This window comes from Bubalus kerabau, chromosome 6 (assembly GCF_029407905.1).
Source record: "Bubalus kerabau isolate K-KA32 ecotype Philippines breed swamp buffalo chromosome 6, PCC_UOA_SB_1v2, whole genome shotgun sequence".
In the NCBI taxonomy this organism is placed as follows: domain Eukaryota; kingdom Metazoa; phylum Chordata; class Mammalia; order Artiodactyla; family Bovidae; genus Bubalus; species Bubalus kerabau.
This window is the reverse complement of record NC_073629.1, coordinates 1,645,849-1,661,134: the sequence shown is the minus strand read 5'-3', so window position 1 is coordinate 1,661,134 and position 15,286 is coordinate 1,645,849. Positions and strand designations below refer to the sequence as shown.

The 15,286-nt window shown below is 46.3% G+C and overlaps 1 protein-coding gene across 1 annotated transcript in view; it reads left to right on the top strand.

Moving 5' to 3' along the window:
• The window catches only part of RCSD1 (RCSD domain containing 1), a 72,721-nt gene extending 57,824 nt beyond the window's left edge, over positions 1-14,897 (top strand). The window contains exons 5-7 of the mRNA XM_055587177.1: positions 4,353-4,556; positions 7,172-7,810; positions 13,025-14,897. Of these exons, the coding sequence (XP_055443152.1) occupies positions 4,353-4,556; positions 7,172-7,810; positions 13,025-13,057 (876 nt within the window). The 3' untranslated portion in view covers positions 13,058-14,897. The remainder of the gene's footprint in view (positions 1-4,352; positions 4,557-7,171; positions 7,811-13,024) is intronic.
• Positions 14,898-15,286: the final 389 nt, after the last annotated feature.

Here is a 15,286-nt window from a genome sequence, read left to right as displayed (position 1 = left end):
ATTCTCCAGGCACAAACACTGGAGTGGGTTGCCATTTCCTTCTCCAACGCGTGAAAGTGAAAGTGAAGTCGCTCAGTTGTGTCCGACTCCTAGCAACCCCATCAACTGCAGCCTACCAGGCCCCTCCATCCATGGGATTTTCCAGGCAAGAGTACTGGAGTGGGTTGCCATTGTCTTCTCCGATGGGAAGCTCTACTTAAAGGCAATACACTAAAATGAGGACCCTATCAAATGTGAACTCATGTCAACACCTAGCAGAAGTTGAAGAGAATGGGATATCTTATGGGAAAAGGACAATATAGTGCAAGAAACACTCCAGGAGTAACCAAGTCCTTTCCAAGGTGTGAATGCAGTCACAGACCACTTCAACCTTATCCAGGGCTGAAATTCAGTTGCTAGATATCACACCAGTATGGCCAAGTTCATTGTTTGGAAAGCGTCCTGTCCTTCCTCATCGCCAGTTACCTGGCATGCCCTCACCGCCGTGCCCGCTGGCTTTCCTAGGAGTGTGGATGAGGCATATAACTGCACTTGATGTCACAATCTTGTGGAGACAAGATTTTCAAGGGTTAGTGTTAGTCACTCAGTCGTGTCTGATTCTCTACAGCTCCATGGACTTTAGCCTATCAGGCTCCTCTGTCCTTGGGATTTCCCAAGCGAGAATATTGGAGTGGGTTGCTATTTCCTTCTACAGGGAATCTTTCCCACCCAAGGATCAAATCTGGGTCTCCTGCATTGCAGGCAGATTCTTTACCATCTGAGCCAATAGGGGAGCCCAGATTTTCACATATGATACAATAAAAGACATATGGGAGAGTAAATACCAGAGATCTAAATTGTGGGTAACTATCCGACTCCTACTGCTTTAGACCAGGACTTTTTTTTTTTTTTTACAGTTGGTATGATTTTTCTTTTTTAAATTTATTATTATTACTTGGCTGCACTGGGTCTTCGTTGCAGCATGGGCTTGCTCTAGTTGCAGCTCATAGACATAATTGCTCCGAGGCATGTGGGATCTTAGTTCCCTGACTAGGGATCAAACCCACATTCCCGGCTTTGGAAGGCAGATTCTTAACCACTGGCCAACCAAAGAAGTCCCTAGACCAGGACTTTTTAACCTCAGCATGATTTGGGCTGGATAATTTTGTTCAGGGGGCTGCCTTGTACACTGCAAGATGTTTAGCAGCAGTCCTTATTCACTGGATGCCAGCAGCACTCAATAAACTGACAAAGAAACAATGCCCGCAGATATTGCCAAAAGTCTCATGGGAGCAAAATCATCCCCCCGCCCCCAACCTTAGGTGAGATCCACTGCTCTAGAATTATAGAGCAAGAAGAAAGTCGAGTGGTCAGGAATAATTGACGGATGCTTTATGAAACACCTATTCCCTGAGTTGGTCCTTAAGAAGGGTGGCTGGAAAGGAGGGAGGGAGGTTCTCCTGGTGTGGGAACAGTGTGAACTGAAATGCAGAGGAGGAGCAAGCATAATATGTCTGGGTCAGGCCTGTAGAAGATGCTCAGGCTTTCACTGCAGTCTCAGCAAGGCTCTCCTGCACTGGATTCTCCTGTCTGGGTCCAACTAATGAAATTGGTTCATCAACCTTGTTGTGGAGCCATTCTTAGGGATGTGTCAGGACAAGTAGTCACAGCCTCTGTAGTTCCCAGCTACGGGAGAGCCCAGAGATTTGGCCCCCAGCCTGATTTGGGGTTAAGGAAAGCACCTCTGGTTTGGGGTCATCAGCCTACCTGGTGAAGGATCAGAAGGAGTCTTTCTGAAGTTTAACTCATCATGAAAAGCCCTGATTCCATCTCAGTTGCAGGAAAGAGGTGGGCTGCTCATCACTATAGAAGGCTGCAGGGCTCCCATGTACCTCACAGGGATCTCTCACAAGGGACCCCTGAACTCAGACACCCCCTCCTTGATGTCGAGGGTGTAATGCAGGACACCTACTTCCGCCTCCCAGCAGCCCACCACAGCCCTCAGTCAACCGCTAGAAATTATCACAAAGACTATGTACCTTGACATTTTGGTCTTATTCCCCTTTTCTGGTCATTAACAAGTGTCCTAGGGAAACATGGAAACCTGAATATGAGGTTTTGATCTCCAATGGTTTAATCTTATGAAGAGTGTCAGTAACAGTATATAATTTGGCCGAATCCCTTAGCAACCTTACTTTGTTGGAGCTATGTAGGAAAAGAACTAAGAAATGCATCATCAGCTCAATTTTTCTTCTAAATATTCTATTGGATGAGATAGAAACTATGATGTTTCTTCATTGGAGAAGTTTGTAATTCAAAGTTCAAGAGACTTGCCTGGCGATCCAGTGGCTAAGACTCTGCACTCCCAATGCAGGGCATCCCTGGTCAGAGAACTAGATCTGGCAAGCTACAATGAAAGATTCTGCATGCTGCAACTGAGAACCAGTGAAGCCAAATAAATAAAAATAAAATATTTTTTTAAAAGAAGTTTTCCACTGACTAGAAGACCCACTTTATTTGTGAACAGTATTTTTTAATACATAATTTTACTTATTTATTTTTGGCTGTGCTGGGTCTTCAAGGTGGCTGCTCTTGCTGTGGAGCACAGGCTCTAGGGCTTGAGGGATCCGCTAGTTGTGCTCAGTAGTTGCACTTGCCCAGCTCTAGAGCACATGCTCAATAGTTGTGGTGCCTGGACTTAGTTACTCCCGGGCACAGGGGATCTTCCTGGACCAGGGGTCGTACCTGTGTCTCCTGCATTGGCAGGTGGATTCTTTACCACTGAGCCACCAGCGAAGCCTGTGAGCAGTCTTACAGAGAGAATTTCCCAGCTTGACATTGAAAGGGGAAGAAGACCTCTTTTAACGCCCAGTTAACCTCCCCACTGCCAGGAAGCCCTCCGAGCCATCCCAGTACATCAGCTCCCTCAGCCTGTGGGGTCCAAACCTGTCCCTTGGTACCTGCCATATGCTGCTCTTAGACGTGGCATGGGCTCACAGTGTTGCTATTTAACTTTTATATTTTTAATTTTACCATGACACAATCTTGTCTATGTTATAAATTCTTCCTTAAAATCACAATAGAAGTACTAACGTCATCTTAAACATGTATAATGTTCTATACTTTGCAAGTCCTAAAGTACCTTGTAGGAGCTCTTCAGGATGACAGAGCCTTGGCTGACAGGAGGGTAACACCAAGGAAAGTCTGGAGGAAGAAGGTGTGGGTCAGATAATGACAGGAGAGAGTAATGGGACCAGAGCATAAGAGACTCTGAAGGTCAGGCTCAGTCAATTGAGCAAATAAAGAATCCAAGATACGGAAAGGCTACTGAACTCCCTGTAGGTCACACAGCTATCAAGTGAAAGAGTAGATATCTGGAGTCAGATGTGTCTGCGTGGAGAGCATCGTCTGCCCTCAAGCCTGGTCCCTTCCCAGCAGACCTCGCTGCAGGCTTTTCCGCTCTGGCCGATGCAGCTGGGCAATGATTTGGAAACGTAGAGGGTAGAGCTGGAGGAGCCATTCCCCTAGATGATCCTAGAGGACTCAGGGCACTCACATTCAATCCCTCCTGCACTTTCTCTGAGGCAGTTGGATAGATCTAGGACCACCTGCCTCCTCCCCGAACCAACCTCATGACTCCCTTAGGCCCTGGTTACCTTTAGGTAACCCCTCCTCTTTGCTTGCCCTCAGGGTTCACTTTAGTCTGGTTTCAACTGCACTGTGATGCCCAGGTTGGGGCACACACTTGCATCTGCACTGCCAGCTCCCCCTGGAGGGGCTTGGTGGCCTGCTCCGTCCATCATTCTGGTTGTCTTCTGAGGAAGACCCTGTACTTACTTGGAGGCTGAGCCCGGACTAAGAGACCGGGCTTGAATCCCAGAGCAGATTCCTTAAACACTTTGCTAATTTGTGCCTTGGGAACAAAACTGAATGTGTAGGGTAGAGGGGGAAACTGCACATGCCCAGCAAAGAGGAGGCATCCTGTAAGTGGTAACTGCTCCTGACTCTGATGAGAAGGATGGTGAAGGTGCTGACTTAGTGTGAGATCCTGGTGCCTGCAAGTCCTGGCAGTTGCTATTTTGGCCTCTTTGTCTATAAATTGGGACTGTTCCATGCATTTTTCTTAGATCAAATCAGTACTTCCTGGGCATTCTGGAACGCAGGCTGGAGTAAGCCAGGTAGCAAAAGGTAGAGAGAGTAAGCAGGTCTTCCAGGAGCAGGACTTGCTGTGACAATGGATAATTGGTTAGGAAGTAAGAAAAGCCTCATGGTACCTAGTCTCAGTCAGTTCTAAGGCCAGGAAATCAACATGCTAGAGTAGAACTTTCATCTTCTCTCTATCCTTACCTGAAATTCCTCATCTTTCCCAACAGGCCAATTTAGTCTTTGATCCAGCAGCCCTGCTTCCTGGGGCCTCTCCCAAGAGTCCTGGATTCAAGGCCATGGTGTCACCATTTCACAGCCCGCCTTCTACCCCCAGCAGCCCTGGAGTGCGATCTCGGCCCAGCGAACCAGAGGAGGTGCCCGTCAGCTTTGACCAGCCTCCTGAAGGCAGTCATCTGCCCTGTTACAATAAGGTACTGTCTGGGTCCTAAGTATTGTAATGTCTTTTTTTATAATGTCTGTGGAAACGTGGGTGCTGGGCAATCCTGAATTATCTCTACCCTGCTGTTGTCCTGGAAAAAGGAGGACACACCTTAGCTGTGGTCAGAGTGCTTTTTAACAAAGGATATGTCTCCTCTTTCTGGCAAGTGATCCCTGAACTAAGATCACCCTCTACCTAGCCTGTCTCTCTCATCCCCTCTCCCTGCAACTTGCTCCCCTCACCTGAAAGGCAGGCATGGGGAGGGAGTGAGTTCGCCATCCTTTGTGGAGAGAGAGGGGGGAATTCACAACTGACCCCAGCTGAGACATATGTCAAAAGCAGTGACTCAGCAAAAAGGAGGACAGGGTCACTAGATTGACCTGTCCTGACTTGATTTGAATACTCCCAAGTGACCCAGAAGAGGCTCAAATAATTTTTGCTGCATCTTGCCCTAGTTAAAGGGCTTCCCAGGTGGCGCTAGTGGTAAAGAACCTGCTTGCCAATGCAGGAGACGTAAGAGATGCAGAATCGATCCCTAGGTCAGGAAGATCCCCTGGAAGAGAACATGGCAACCCACTCTAGTATTCTTGCCTGGAGAATCCATAGGCAGAGGAGCCTGGAGGGCTACTGTCTATAGGGTCACAAGAGTCAGACAAAACTGAAACGACTTAGCCTGCTCGCACACCCCAGCACACATCCAAACTGTTTCCTTTGCAAAAGGATGTGTAACAAGGCTTGTTTCTGTGGATGCTACCTGGTACTCTGTGTAGTTTCATCAGATCCCTGCCCTACTGGAAGGAGGTAAGAATCAGGGAATCAGAGGTGCATACAATCCAATACACTCCAACAATACACCCAGCAAATTTGGGCCAGAGCCAGGGAGAGGCTAAGAGTTAAAGGGCTCCAATGCCAGGAAATGGTATTAATAAATGTATGTGACTTTAGAATTATGGATGGAGAGAGCAGGATCTTCTGGACCCTTCCAGAGAATCCATCTAAGAAAAAGAGATCAAATATGCAGAAACAGGTAGAGCCCAAGGAAACAAAGAGGTGATGGGGTGGGCTTGAGCCTGCTGGCTGGGGGCAGAATAGGGATCCTTCAGCCCAGAACAATGGAGAGACCCCTGGGGGCAGAGAGGAACCCCGGGGAGAGCCCTAATATTGGGTCTTGTGACAGCAGTAAGGGAGCAGATGGGATTATTTCTGAACCCTGCAGGCCGTGAGGACTGAGGCCTTGATGGCATGCAGGCTAGCCTCTCTGTGGTCTCAGCAAAGTTTCTGGGAAGCTCTTTTAAAACCAAGCACTCATTCTAAACCCGGAGAAGGCAATGGCACCCCACTCCAGTACTCTTGCCTGGAAAATCCCATGGACGGAGGAGCCTGGTGGGCTGCAGTCCATGGGGTCGCTAAGAGTCGGACACGACTGAGCAACTTCACTTTCACTTTTCACTTTCATGCACTGGAGAAGGAAATGGCAACCCACTCCAGTGTTCTTGCCTGGAGAATCCCAGGGGCGGGGGAGGCTGGTGGGCTGCCATCTATGGGGTCACACAGAGTCGGACACGACTGAAGTGACTTAGCGTAGCATAGCATAGCATTCTAAACCACTGAGACGAAACGAGGATTGACAAACGCAAAATGTTACGTGGCGTGTGGCATCTTAGTTTCCCAGCCAGGGATCACTGGCAGGGGGCACTCTTAACTGCTGGGTTATCAGAGAAGTCCCTACTTTGCACATTAATTTTTAAAGGACAGATCATGTGAATAAAGTAGGGCATCTGATATAAACATGCCCACTGAACTTCTGATGAAGTCCAGTGGACGAAGGTGAGGCCTAGTTCTGAGTTTCACACACTTTCCACTCACCTTTGTCAAAGTAGCGTCCTCAAAATGTTAAAACATGACTAATATGAAATAGAGATTTTGTTCAACTTGTTAATTTATGAGGAAATCTATAAGGTGGTAAAGCTCATTCAAAGAACTGGTTATTTATAGGCAATTAAATAGAACAAATGTGAGAATAAAATTGCTAAGTTAGACACCAAACTGATTGATGTTTTACAGACCAATAAAATCTTAGGGTATCTTTTCTTATTGGACAGAAAGCATTTTTATCTTCATCCACACATAAAAAATTCTGCTGCTGCTGCTGCTAAGTCGCTTCAGTCGTGTCTGACTCTGTGCGACCCCATAGACGGCAGCCCGTCAGGCTCCACCGTCCCTGGGATTCTCCAGGCAAGAACACTGGAGTGGGTTGCCATTTCCTTCTCCAATGCATGAAAGTGAAAAGTGAAAGGGAAGTCACTCAGTTGTGTCCGACTCTTAGCGACCCCATGGACTACAGCCTACCAGGCTCCTCCATCCATGGGATTTTCCAGGCAAGAGTACTGGAGTGGGGTGCCATTGCCTTCTCTGAAAAATTCTGCAGGTTACCATATAATACCATAACCCCATAGGGCTCTACCTCTAATAAATAGCAAACAGTGCTACATCCTCATGGAAAATCAAATGATCCTCAGGTGGGGCTTGTGAAACTGGCATTGAAAGAACATGCGTCCTCGCCTTGGCCGTTTTCACAGATGTACACTCCTTAACACTTTCTTCCAGGTGCGGACAAGGGGCTCCATAAAAAGGCGCCCTCCCTCCCGGAGATTCCGAAGGTCCCAGTCAGACTGTGGGGAACTGGGAGAGTTCAGGGCCGTGGAGCCTTCCCAGGAGAATGGTGCCAAGGAGGAGAGTGGGGACGAGGTGTTCCCAGCCAAGAGCAAAGCCCCAGGATCCCCTCCTCTGAGGAGGACATCCAGCAGGACAGAGAAGCTGGAGGAGAAGAGCAGGGCCATGGGGGAAGCCCAGGAGCCGGAGAAGATTGTGGGGGGCTCTGAGGAGGAGGCTGGGCAGCATCCAGCCCAAGCCTCCAGCTCAGAGGCGGAGGATGGGTGTGGGAGCCCCAAAGAGGAGAGACCGGCTGGAGAGCAGGCGGAAGAGCCTACAGAGGTGAAGGAGAGGGTGGCCAGTGAAGAGGAGGAGCCCGGACAAAGCAGCCAAGACACAAAGGAGCTGGAGGAGGGAGCCGTGGAGGAGGAGCCCCCTCAACCCCCTCCTGGAGGAGGGGTGGGCGGCCACAGCCCAGAGCAGGGGACCAGCGAGGGAAAGCAAGATGAAGAGGCCAGCCTCAAGCCAGGCTGCAGCCCCGACTCTGGAGCCCACGCCCAGCCGGACACCAGCAGCGAGGTCCCCAGGACAGAGGTGGGCAGCCCGGCTTGTCCCTCCCACCCCACTCCCAGCCCCCAGGACAGGGCAGGGCCAGCTCACCCTTTTCCCCATGCCCTACCACTTACATCTGTCACCAGCCAGCCAGGTGTGCAGTAGCACAGGTGCTGGATTGAGACAGGCTGTCACTGATGGGGAGCAACAGAAAGGAAAGTGTGTCTTATGCTCTGTCTCTTACTGCCTCGCAGTCCTGGCATCTTTCTAGGTATGACTGAGACCCACACATCAAGGCCTCCTGATGTAGTGTCTGGGCCTGGGCTCACTGCTGTGGTGGATTTCAAGAGCAAAGGAGGTACTCCTTCCATAGCAAACTCACAGTCTAGCACCTGAGACCAGCAATTCCTTAGGGTGCAGTCAAGAAGGCAGGGCTTCTCCTAAGGAAGCCTGGAGCACAAGTTGGGGAAAACAATTTGTATGTGGAGAGTGCCAGTGGAGTTCAGGGTGAGGGTAGCTTTTGATTTAGGCCTTTAAAGGAGGTTTTGTGACTACAATAAAAAAATAGAATAAAAATTTTTAATATAAGCTATACTCCAATTAAAAATAAAATGAAATAATTTTTAAAAAAGAAAGCACACAAAATGAATAGAGGAGGCTTTATGTTCCATCTGTGTGACTTCCCTGATGGCTCAGACAGTAAAAGTGTCTGCCTATAATGCAGGAGACCTGGGTTCAATCCCTGGGTGGGGAAGATCCCCTGGAGAAGGAAATGGCAACCCACTCCAGTAGTCTTGCCTGGAAAATCCCATGGACGGAGGAGCCTGGTAGGCTACAGGCCATGGGGTCACCAAGAGTCAGACACGACTGAGTGGCTTTACTACACTTTATGTTACACCTATTCATGCACAGGGGTTAGATTCCTACTGCACATGGGTAGGGGGAGTGCCTCAGTCCCTTCCTTCCTGCTGGGCCTGCATTTATTCACCTGGCTCCTTCCACCACTCCCAGGAAGCGTACCTTGACCTCACCTACCTATGCCTCAGGAGCAAGACCAGCCTTCCACAAGAAAAGTTCTGTGTCGCATCCCCTACCACCACCCCTGACAATCTCATCAACAAAGTCACCCTCCAGTGTTTCCCCCTTCCCTTTGTATTAGTTCATTCATTCACTCAAGCCACCATCAGCGTCCGACTGCATTAACCTCTTATCTGACTTCCTGCTTCCTTTTTTTCCGCCTACCTAGTCCATTCTCTGTACAGCAACCAAAGAGGTGTGCTTGTGTGTTTACTCTAGATTTTAGTAATTAAAATTACTCATGTCTTTAGGGCTGTCATAACAAATTACCACAAATTCGCAGCTTAAAAACAATGCAAATGTGTCCCACAGTTCTGGAGGCCAGAACTCCAAATGCAGGGTATTGGTTGGGTTGCTTCCTTATGGAGGCTTGGAGGATGATTCTGCTCCATGCCTTTCTCCTAACTTCTGCTGACTGCTGGCAACCCTGAGAATCCTGTCTTGCCTTTTCCAGCTTCTGATGGTTGTCAGCAATTCTTGGCATTCCCAGGTTTGTAGACTTATCACCCCAACCTCTGACTCTGTCTTCACATGGTCTGTCTCTGTGTGCCTCAAAACTCCCTCTCCTCTCTCTTATAAGGACCCCGGTCATTGGATGTGGGCCCACCCTAAGTGATCTCATCTTGAGATCTTTAAGTACGTCTACAAAGATCCCCTTTCCAAATAAGGTCACATGCACACGTACTGGGGGTTAGGACTGGACATATCTTTGGAGGAAGACAACTCACTCACCTCTGCTCCCCCTTGTTCCATGGCTTCCAAGGCGCTCAAAACACAGATTCCAAACCCTCTGTGAGGCCCTTCTCTGCATGGGGGCCCCTGCCAAGCTTTCCCTGACTCTCACCCTCGCTGTACCCCAACCCTGCCAGTGTTTTTGATTTGGTTTGGTTTTTTCAGTGGTTAATATCTAGATCCTTGAAGCAACTAGGTGAAGTAATTTTATAAGCACAAAATTGGTTGAACAGACTGAGAGCCTGTAGCTCTCAAATGCCATATGAGAGCTGTCATTTAGGACTGTGCCCAGATTACATAGGCCTGGCGTGTGTACACCCTTCCAGTCCCGCTTCTTTGTGGTTGTGTTTTTATACTCCAAATTGTTAGTGTTCACGTCCTAATGTAACTTTTGAATGTTCTTTCTTCAATAGTAATACTTTAAAATTTTGGATATTTTGATTTTCAAGACACTATTTTCATTTTTTTATTACTTAAATGTGAGGTGCTGCCTCTTTACAAGAGCGTAACAGCGTCTCATTTCTCATTTAATTGCATGTGTCATATCCTCACTATATGCAGAACACTGTACTAGTTATAGTGTGTGTGTGTGTGTGTGTGTGTGTGTGTGTGTGTTGGCAACACACACACATCCACTCCCAAGGAGATTTTAATTGAAGAATGATAACTTCTTGAAAAAATTCTTGAGGATTTAGTATGTTAAATTCTTTAATATACAGGGATAAATATGGGTATGTGTGTGAGGTGCCAAGTGAACAGCAAAAAGACTCAGTTGAAAATAATGTCTTTCCCAGAAACTGTACCTCCAAACTTCCCCTTTTTCCCTTGAATCAAACCAATAATAATATGCTATTCACTGGGACTTTTCAGTTTATCTACTCTTCTTTAAGAATTGGCAAAATTTGGTAAGGTAAACAAAAGGTATGGTCTACAGATTCCTAGTGTAATTTTAAAATAGAAGCTGGAAGACATAGCAAAGACTTTCTCCTACTTTGCCTATTTTATTAATGTCAATTAATAAATTAATGAACTAAATTAATAAATGTTAGAATCATTTTCCAACTGACCTGTATCTAAAATGACTGGATAAGCTGTCTAATTTTTATTACATAGTACACAGAATAAATTCTCATTGTAAAGATTCTAGCAACATGGGAGTATGGAGAATGGATTTTTTTTAATGGATTTACTACATTGTGCTAGTTTCAGGTGTGCAGCAAAGTATTTGATTATACATATATATGTGTATACATGTGTGTTCTTTTTTTCATTCTTCTCTATTATAGGTTATTACAAGATATCAAATATAGTTCCTTGTGCTATACAGTAAATTTTTGTGATCTGTGAGAATGAATTTTGAATCTCTGCCCTCATCTTTCCCTTTGTGCCTTCTCTTTTAGTAGGCATAATCACCATAAATCACTCAGTGTTCATATTTTCAGTCCTATTTGGGTTTGATGGGCTGAGTTGCAGTTATTTTGGACAAGATATATTTTTTTTAATTCCTGCATACACTTATCCCTTCCTCTTGACAGTCTTTGACATTGAGTATATTCTTATGTAGTTGATCTGATCAATATATTTCTACCAATCAAAGAAGATGGGGGTTAGATGTGGAGGTCGGCGGGGGGTGGGGTGGGAGGTACTAGAAAAGCATTTCTTTAGTGCTTGCTGCTTCTGCCTGATCCAGGAAAGACCTGGGACAGGTATGGTACCCTGGGGAAGCCTGTGACCCAAGGGGCCTACGTCATAGTTGTCCTCACCAGGAAATCCTTTGGCACCATTGCCTGAGGCATTTTGGTTCTAACCTTGGCCAGGATTGAGAAGACCAAAAGAGAATTAGAAGCAGTGCCCCTCCCAGATTAAATAAATTATCTGGATTTATACAGAGGTTCTTTTGTGAAGCAGTTTATTCTGATGAGTAGGGCTGATATCCTTTGTGTCAACTTGAGCTCTGTGACTTTGGACGATTCCTGTCCCTTGGAGACAGTCACTTATGAGCTGTCCTTCTACATGTTTTTGTTGTCCTTCTGCACCGTAATCTTAGTTTCACCATGGACCTGCTCTGGTTTTCTGTATTAATGCCCAAAGTCCAGTCATTCTGACACCCACCTCCTGAATGTCAGTGGTGGGATGCACAAAACCATGCTGCCTGCATCTGTTATAAACTCTTACCAACCTGGCTGACCCATGTCCATCCTCTGCAGGGACACCCTTTCACTGCTTCTCTGTCATCCTATTTTCATCCCTGTTCCCCCAGCTCACTGCCTGCCTCTTCCTCTCCTGCTTCGCAAATGACCTCATCTCCTGTTTACCCAAAAGGAAGACCGGCCTGTTTGTCACCTGCTTCACATCCTCAAAGAGTCTCTTTTCCCTGTGAATCCGAGGAGAGGCCCTTTATCCTTGATAAGATTACCCCCCTTGTTTGCTGTATCAATCGTTTTCTGGACTTTTCTACAAGATATTTGTAGAGCATACGTGTGCCTTTTAAGTGAGGGGGTTAGACCAAGATTTTCCTGTTCGGTTACCCGTCTGTATTTCTAACACCTCACTAGCTCGCCCCTTTCTGCCTACAAAAATTTATCTCTAATCCTAAAGATAAATCTCTCAACTCTGCTCTCTGACCCTCACACTTACCAATGACTTTGAAGCTCAGTCATGCCCTCTCATCCACCAAAGACCTGACATCTCTCTGCTCTTGTCATCCTCACATCTTTGAAATAGCCGATGCTGGCAACCCACCCTAGAAACCACATCCATCCTTTGACCTCTGTCTGGCTGGGCTGCCCTGGCCCTTTCTTGGCCTCTGGGCAGTGTCATGACTCCTGCACCTGGTCCTCCCCATCACCTCCTGGCCTCTCCTGACTGCTTAGCACCAGCCAGGCTCTCACATGGTCCCAGCCGCACCCCACAGGCCCAGCAGCCCCTCATTCCACACTCCCCAAACCAGACTGCTGCTTACTTTGTTTCTTCAGTTACTTTCAACTGAACCTGAAACTCCTTTTTACCCATATACATTCCTGCTCATGAGGAACTTTTCTTCTTTCTCTTTGATTCTTCAGCAGTGTTTCAGAATGATGAAATTAAAGGGAATGAGTGATGAGGGGAGAAGCTAGGGCAGCGAGGACATGGGAGGCTCATGGAAAAGGCAGTGTCCTTGTTGAGAGCCCAAGCTCCGATCCCGGGGTTTAAATCCTGACTCCCCCACTTGCTAGCTGCATAACCTAGGGGAAGTCACTTGACCTCCCTGTGCCTTAATTAACCCACCTATAAAACAGAGTAAATAGAAGTGCCAAACTCATATTGCTTTTGTGAGGAATAAATGTGTTGACAGTATATTTATCACTATTACTGTGGTTACCTGACTTAGCATCCCCAGGAAGACAAGCTGAGTGTCCAGATTTCCCTACCCTCCTCCTAATTTATTCCTTCCTCTTTTGCTCTCAGGATAACACTCCTGTCCAGGACACTAAAATGTGAAGAGCACATTGCTTCTAGTGATGAAGCTGCTGGAGCCATGTCTTTGAAAGTAGCAGCAAGGATTATAGTAGCAGCAAAGGAAGCCATTGCAGGACACGATGGGCTGAGAGTCTGAAGTCAGCCTGAAGACACAGGGTGCCATTTCCCAACCTCCACACTGTTGCAGACGGAGAGTGGATCTGAGGGCAGAAGACTTTGATCAGCTTGAGTTTGTGTCACTTGATGGACCTTTTTTTTTCTTTTTTTTTTAAGAAAACTTATTTAAAACAATTTGCTGTGTTGGCAACTCCCCAGGGATACTGGTCAACCTGTGGGGCCCAGATCCACACCCACTTATCCCTACAGCTGACCTCAGAACTGGACTGGCATTTAGCTAATCAGATTGTGTTTATATAAAGTGATAGCCTTTTTATTATTCCTAAGTTTTCACAGTTCTCAAATGTAAGTAAAAACTCATTTCAGGTGGCTAGAATCAAAGTAGTATCACTGGAAATATACATCCTGTAAGTTACAGAAGACCTGAAATTGTATGGAGACCCTGAAACAACCTTTCAGCTTGGTCCAAATTTGACTGGTCAACCAATTTTGAAAACACTGGACTAGAAGAGATAATTATTGAAACATTTAAAAATATGTGTCTGTTCCAGCAACAGGAGCTTTGAAAGTGAAAGCAAAGTCACTTAGTCGTGTCAGACTCTTTGTGACCCCATGGACTGTAGCCTGTGAGGTTCCTCCATCCATGGAATTTTCCAGGATTTTCCTTCTCCAGGGACTCAGATATTGAAACCAGGTCTCCAGCATTGCAAGCAGATGATTTTACTGTCTGAGCCACCAGGGAAGCTCCCCATCTGGAGCTATCCCATCTGGTAATTTACCAGGAGCTTTCCCATCTGGTAATTCTCTAGTTAGGAATTTTCAGCTCATCTCCTTCTGTCAGGGGACAGGGAGGCAGAGGCAGGCAGCAAGTCCTTTGGGGAGGCAGAATGTCAAGAGGTTTCAAAGGTCTGCACTTCATTTCCTCTTCCTGAAAGCAGAGCAGTGATACCTGAGCAGTGCCTGCCCTCTGGTTTATCCTGGGAAGATAAAGTTTGTGCTTCCAGAAGGGGAGCCCCGAGCATGAATCAGATATCTCCTGGGAAGTGCACTGGGCATCATGATATACAACCTACATAATAAGGACATCCTTCCCTGACTTGAATGGAAACCCAGGGTCTCCTCCCCTACTCAGGAGGGATGGAGTGGGTCGTTGGCCTGTTCTCCTTGAATAGCTCTTGCTTAAACGTTCTGTTGAGAGAGTGCAGGAAGCTTCGCTAGGAACAGGGGGCCTGACTACCCCTTTCTTAACATACTCTCTCCCCCCTTCACACACTCCTGCTGAAAGATGCTCATCCAAATAAATTTTAATCTTTAGAGTTGCTCCTTATTCAGATTTATTTCAGTATCTCAACATGCAGATTTGGTAGTTGGAGCAGTCGTTTTTCTGGAGGTCTCTTAGACCATACTCTTATCTACTCTGACTTCAAAAAGTAGTTTTCCAGACTAAAAGGCCTATCTCACCACTGGTACCTCAGTTTTTATCACCTCATTACAGTTTTTCTAACTCCAGAATAGTATTAATATTTGATATATACATTTTTTCAAAAACTATTTTTAAATTGAATGTAGCTTCTAAATCTTGTAATCTAGTGAAGACTGATACTATAATAAGTTTTGTATTTTAGCAGAGTTTGGGAGATATGTGTGTCAGTTATTTTGAGATCTATATACTCTCTGTCTATCTACCTATCTAATCTCTTCACAGAGATGTATACCCCCTAAACAATACATGGATTTATTTATATATGTCTTTGGGTTGTTTATATATGCATGCACATATCTAGGCAAGAGTTTTGAGAATGTGAGCTTGGCTGTGGGTGTGTGTGGTGAAAGGGGGAAATATGCCGTTCTTCCTTACTAGAAAAAGGAATGGAATAGGTGGGATGTGAATGTAGAAATAAAACTCTATCTTACATACCTTATAGTAGCAGATGAAGGAGCAATAAAAATGACAAGAATGTGATACTGAAGGAGCATGTGTGATGGTATCAAAAGTCTCACCAGTTCCCTGTTAATCATATATTTGATCTGTTTTGTGAGAACATAGCAGGGACGGGAAGCCTGGTGGGCTGCCGTCTATGGGATTGCACAGAGTCGGACACGACTAAAGCGACGTAGCAGCAGCAGCAGCAG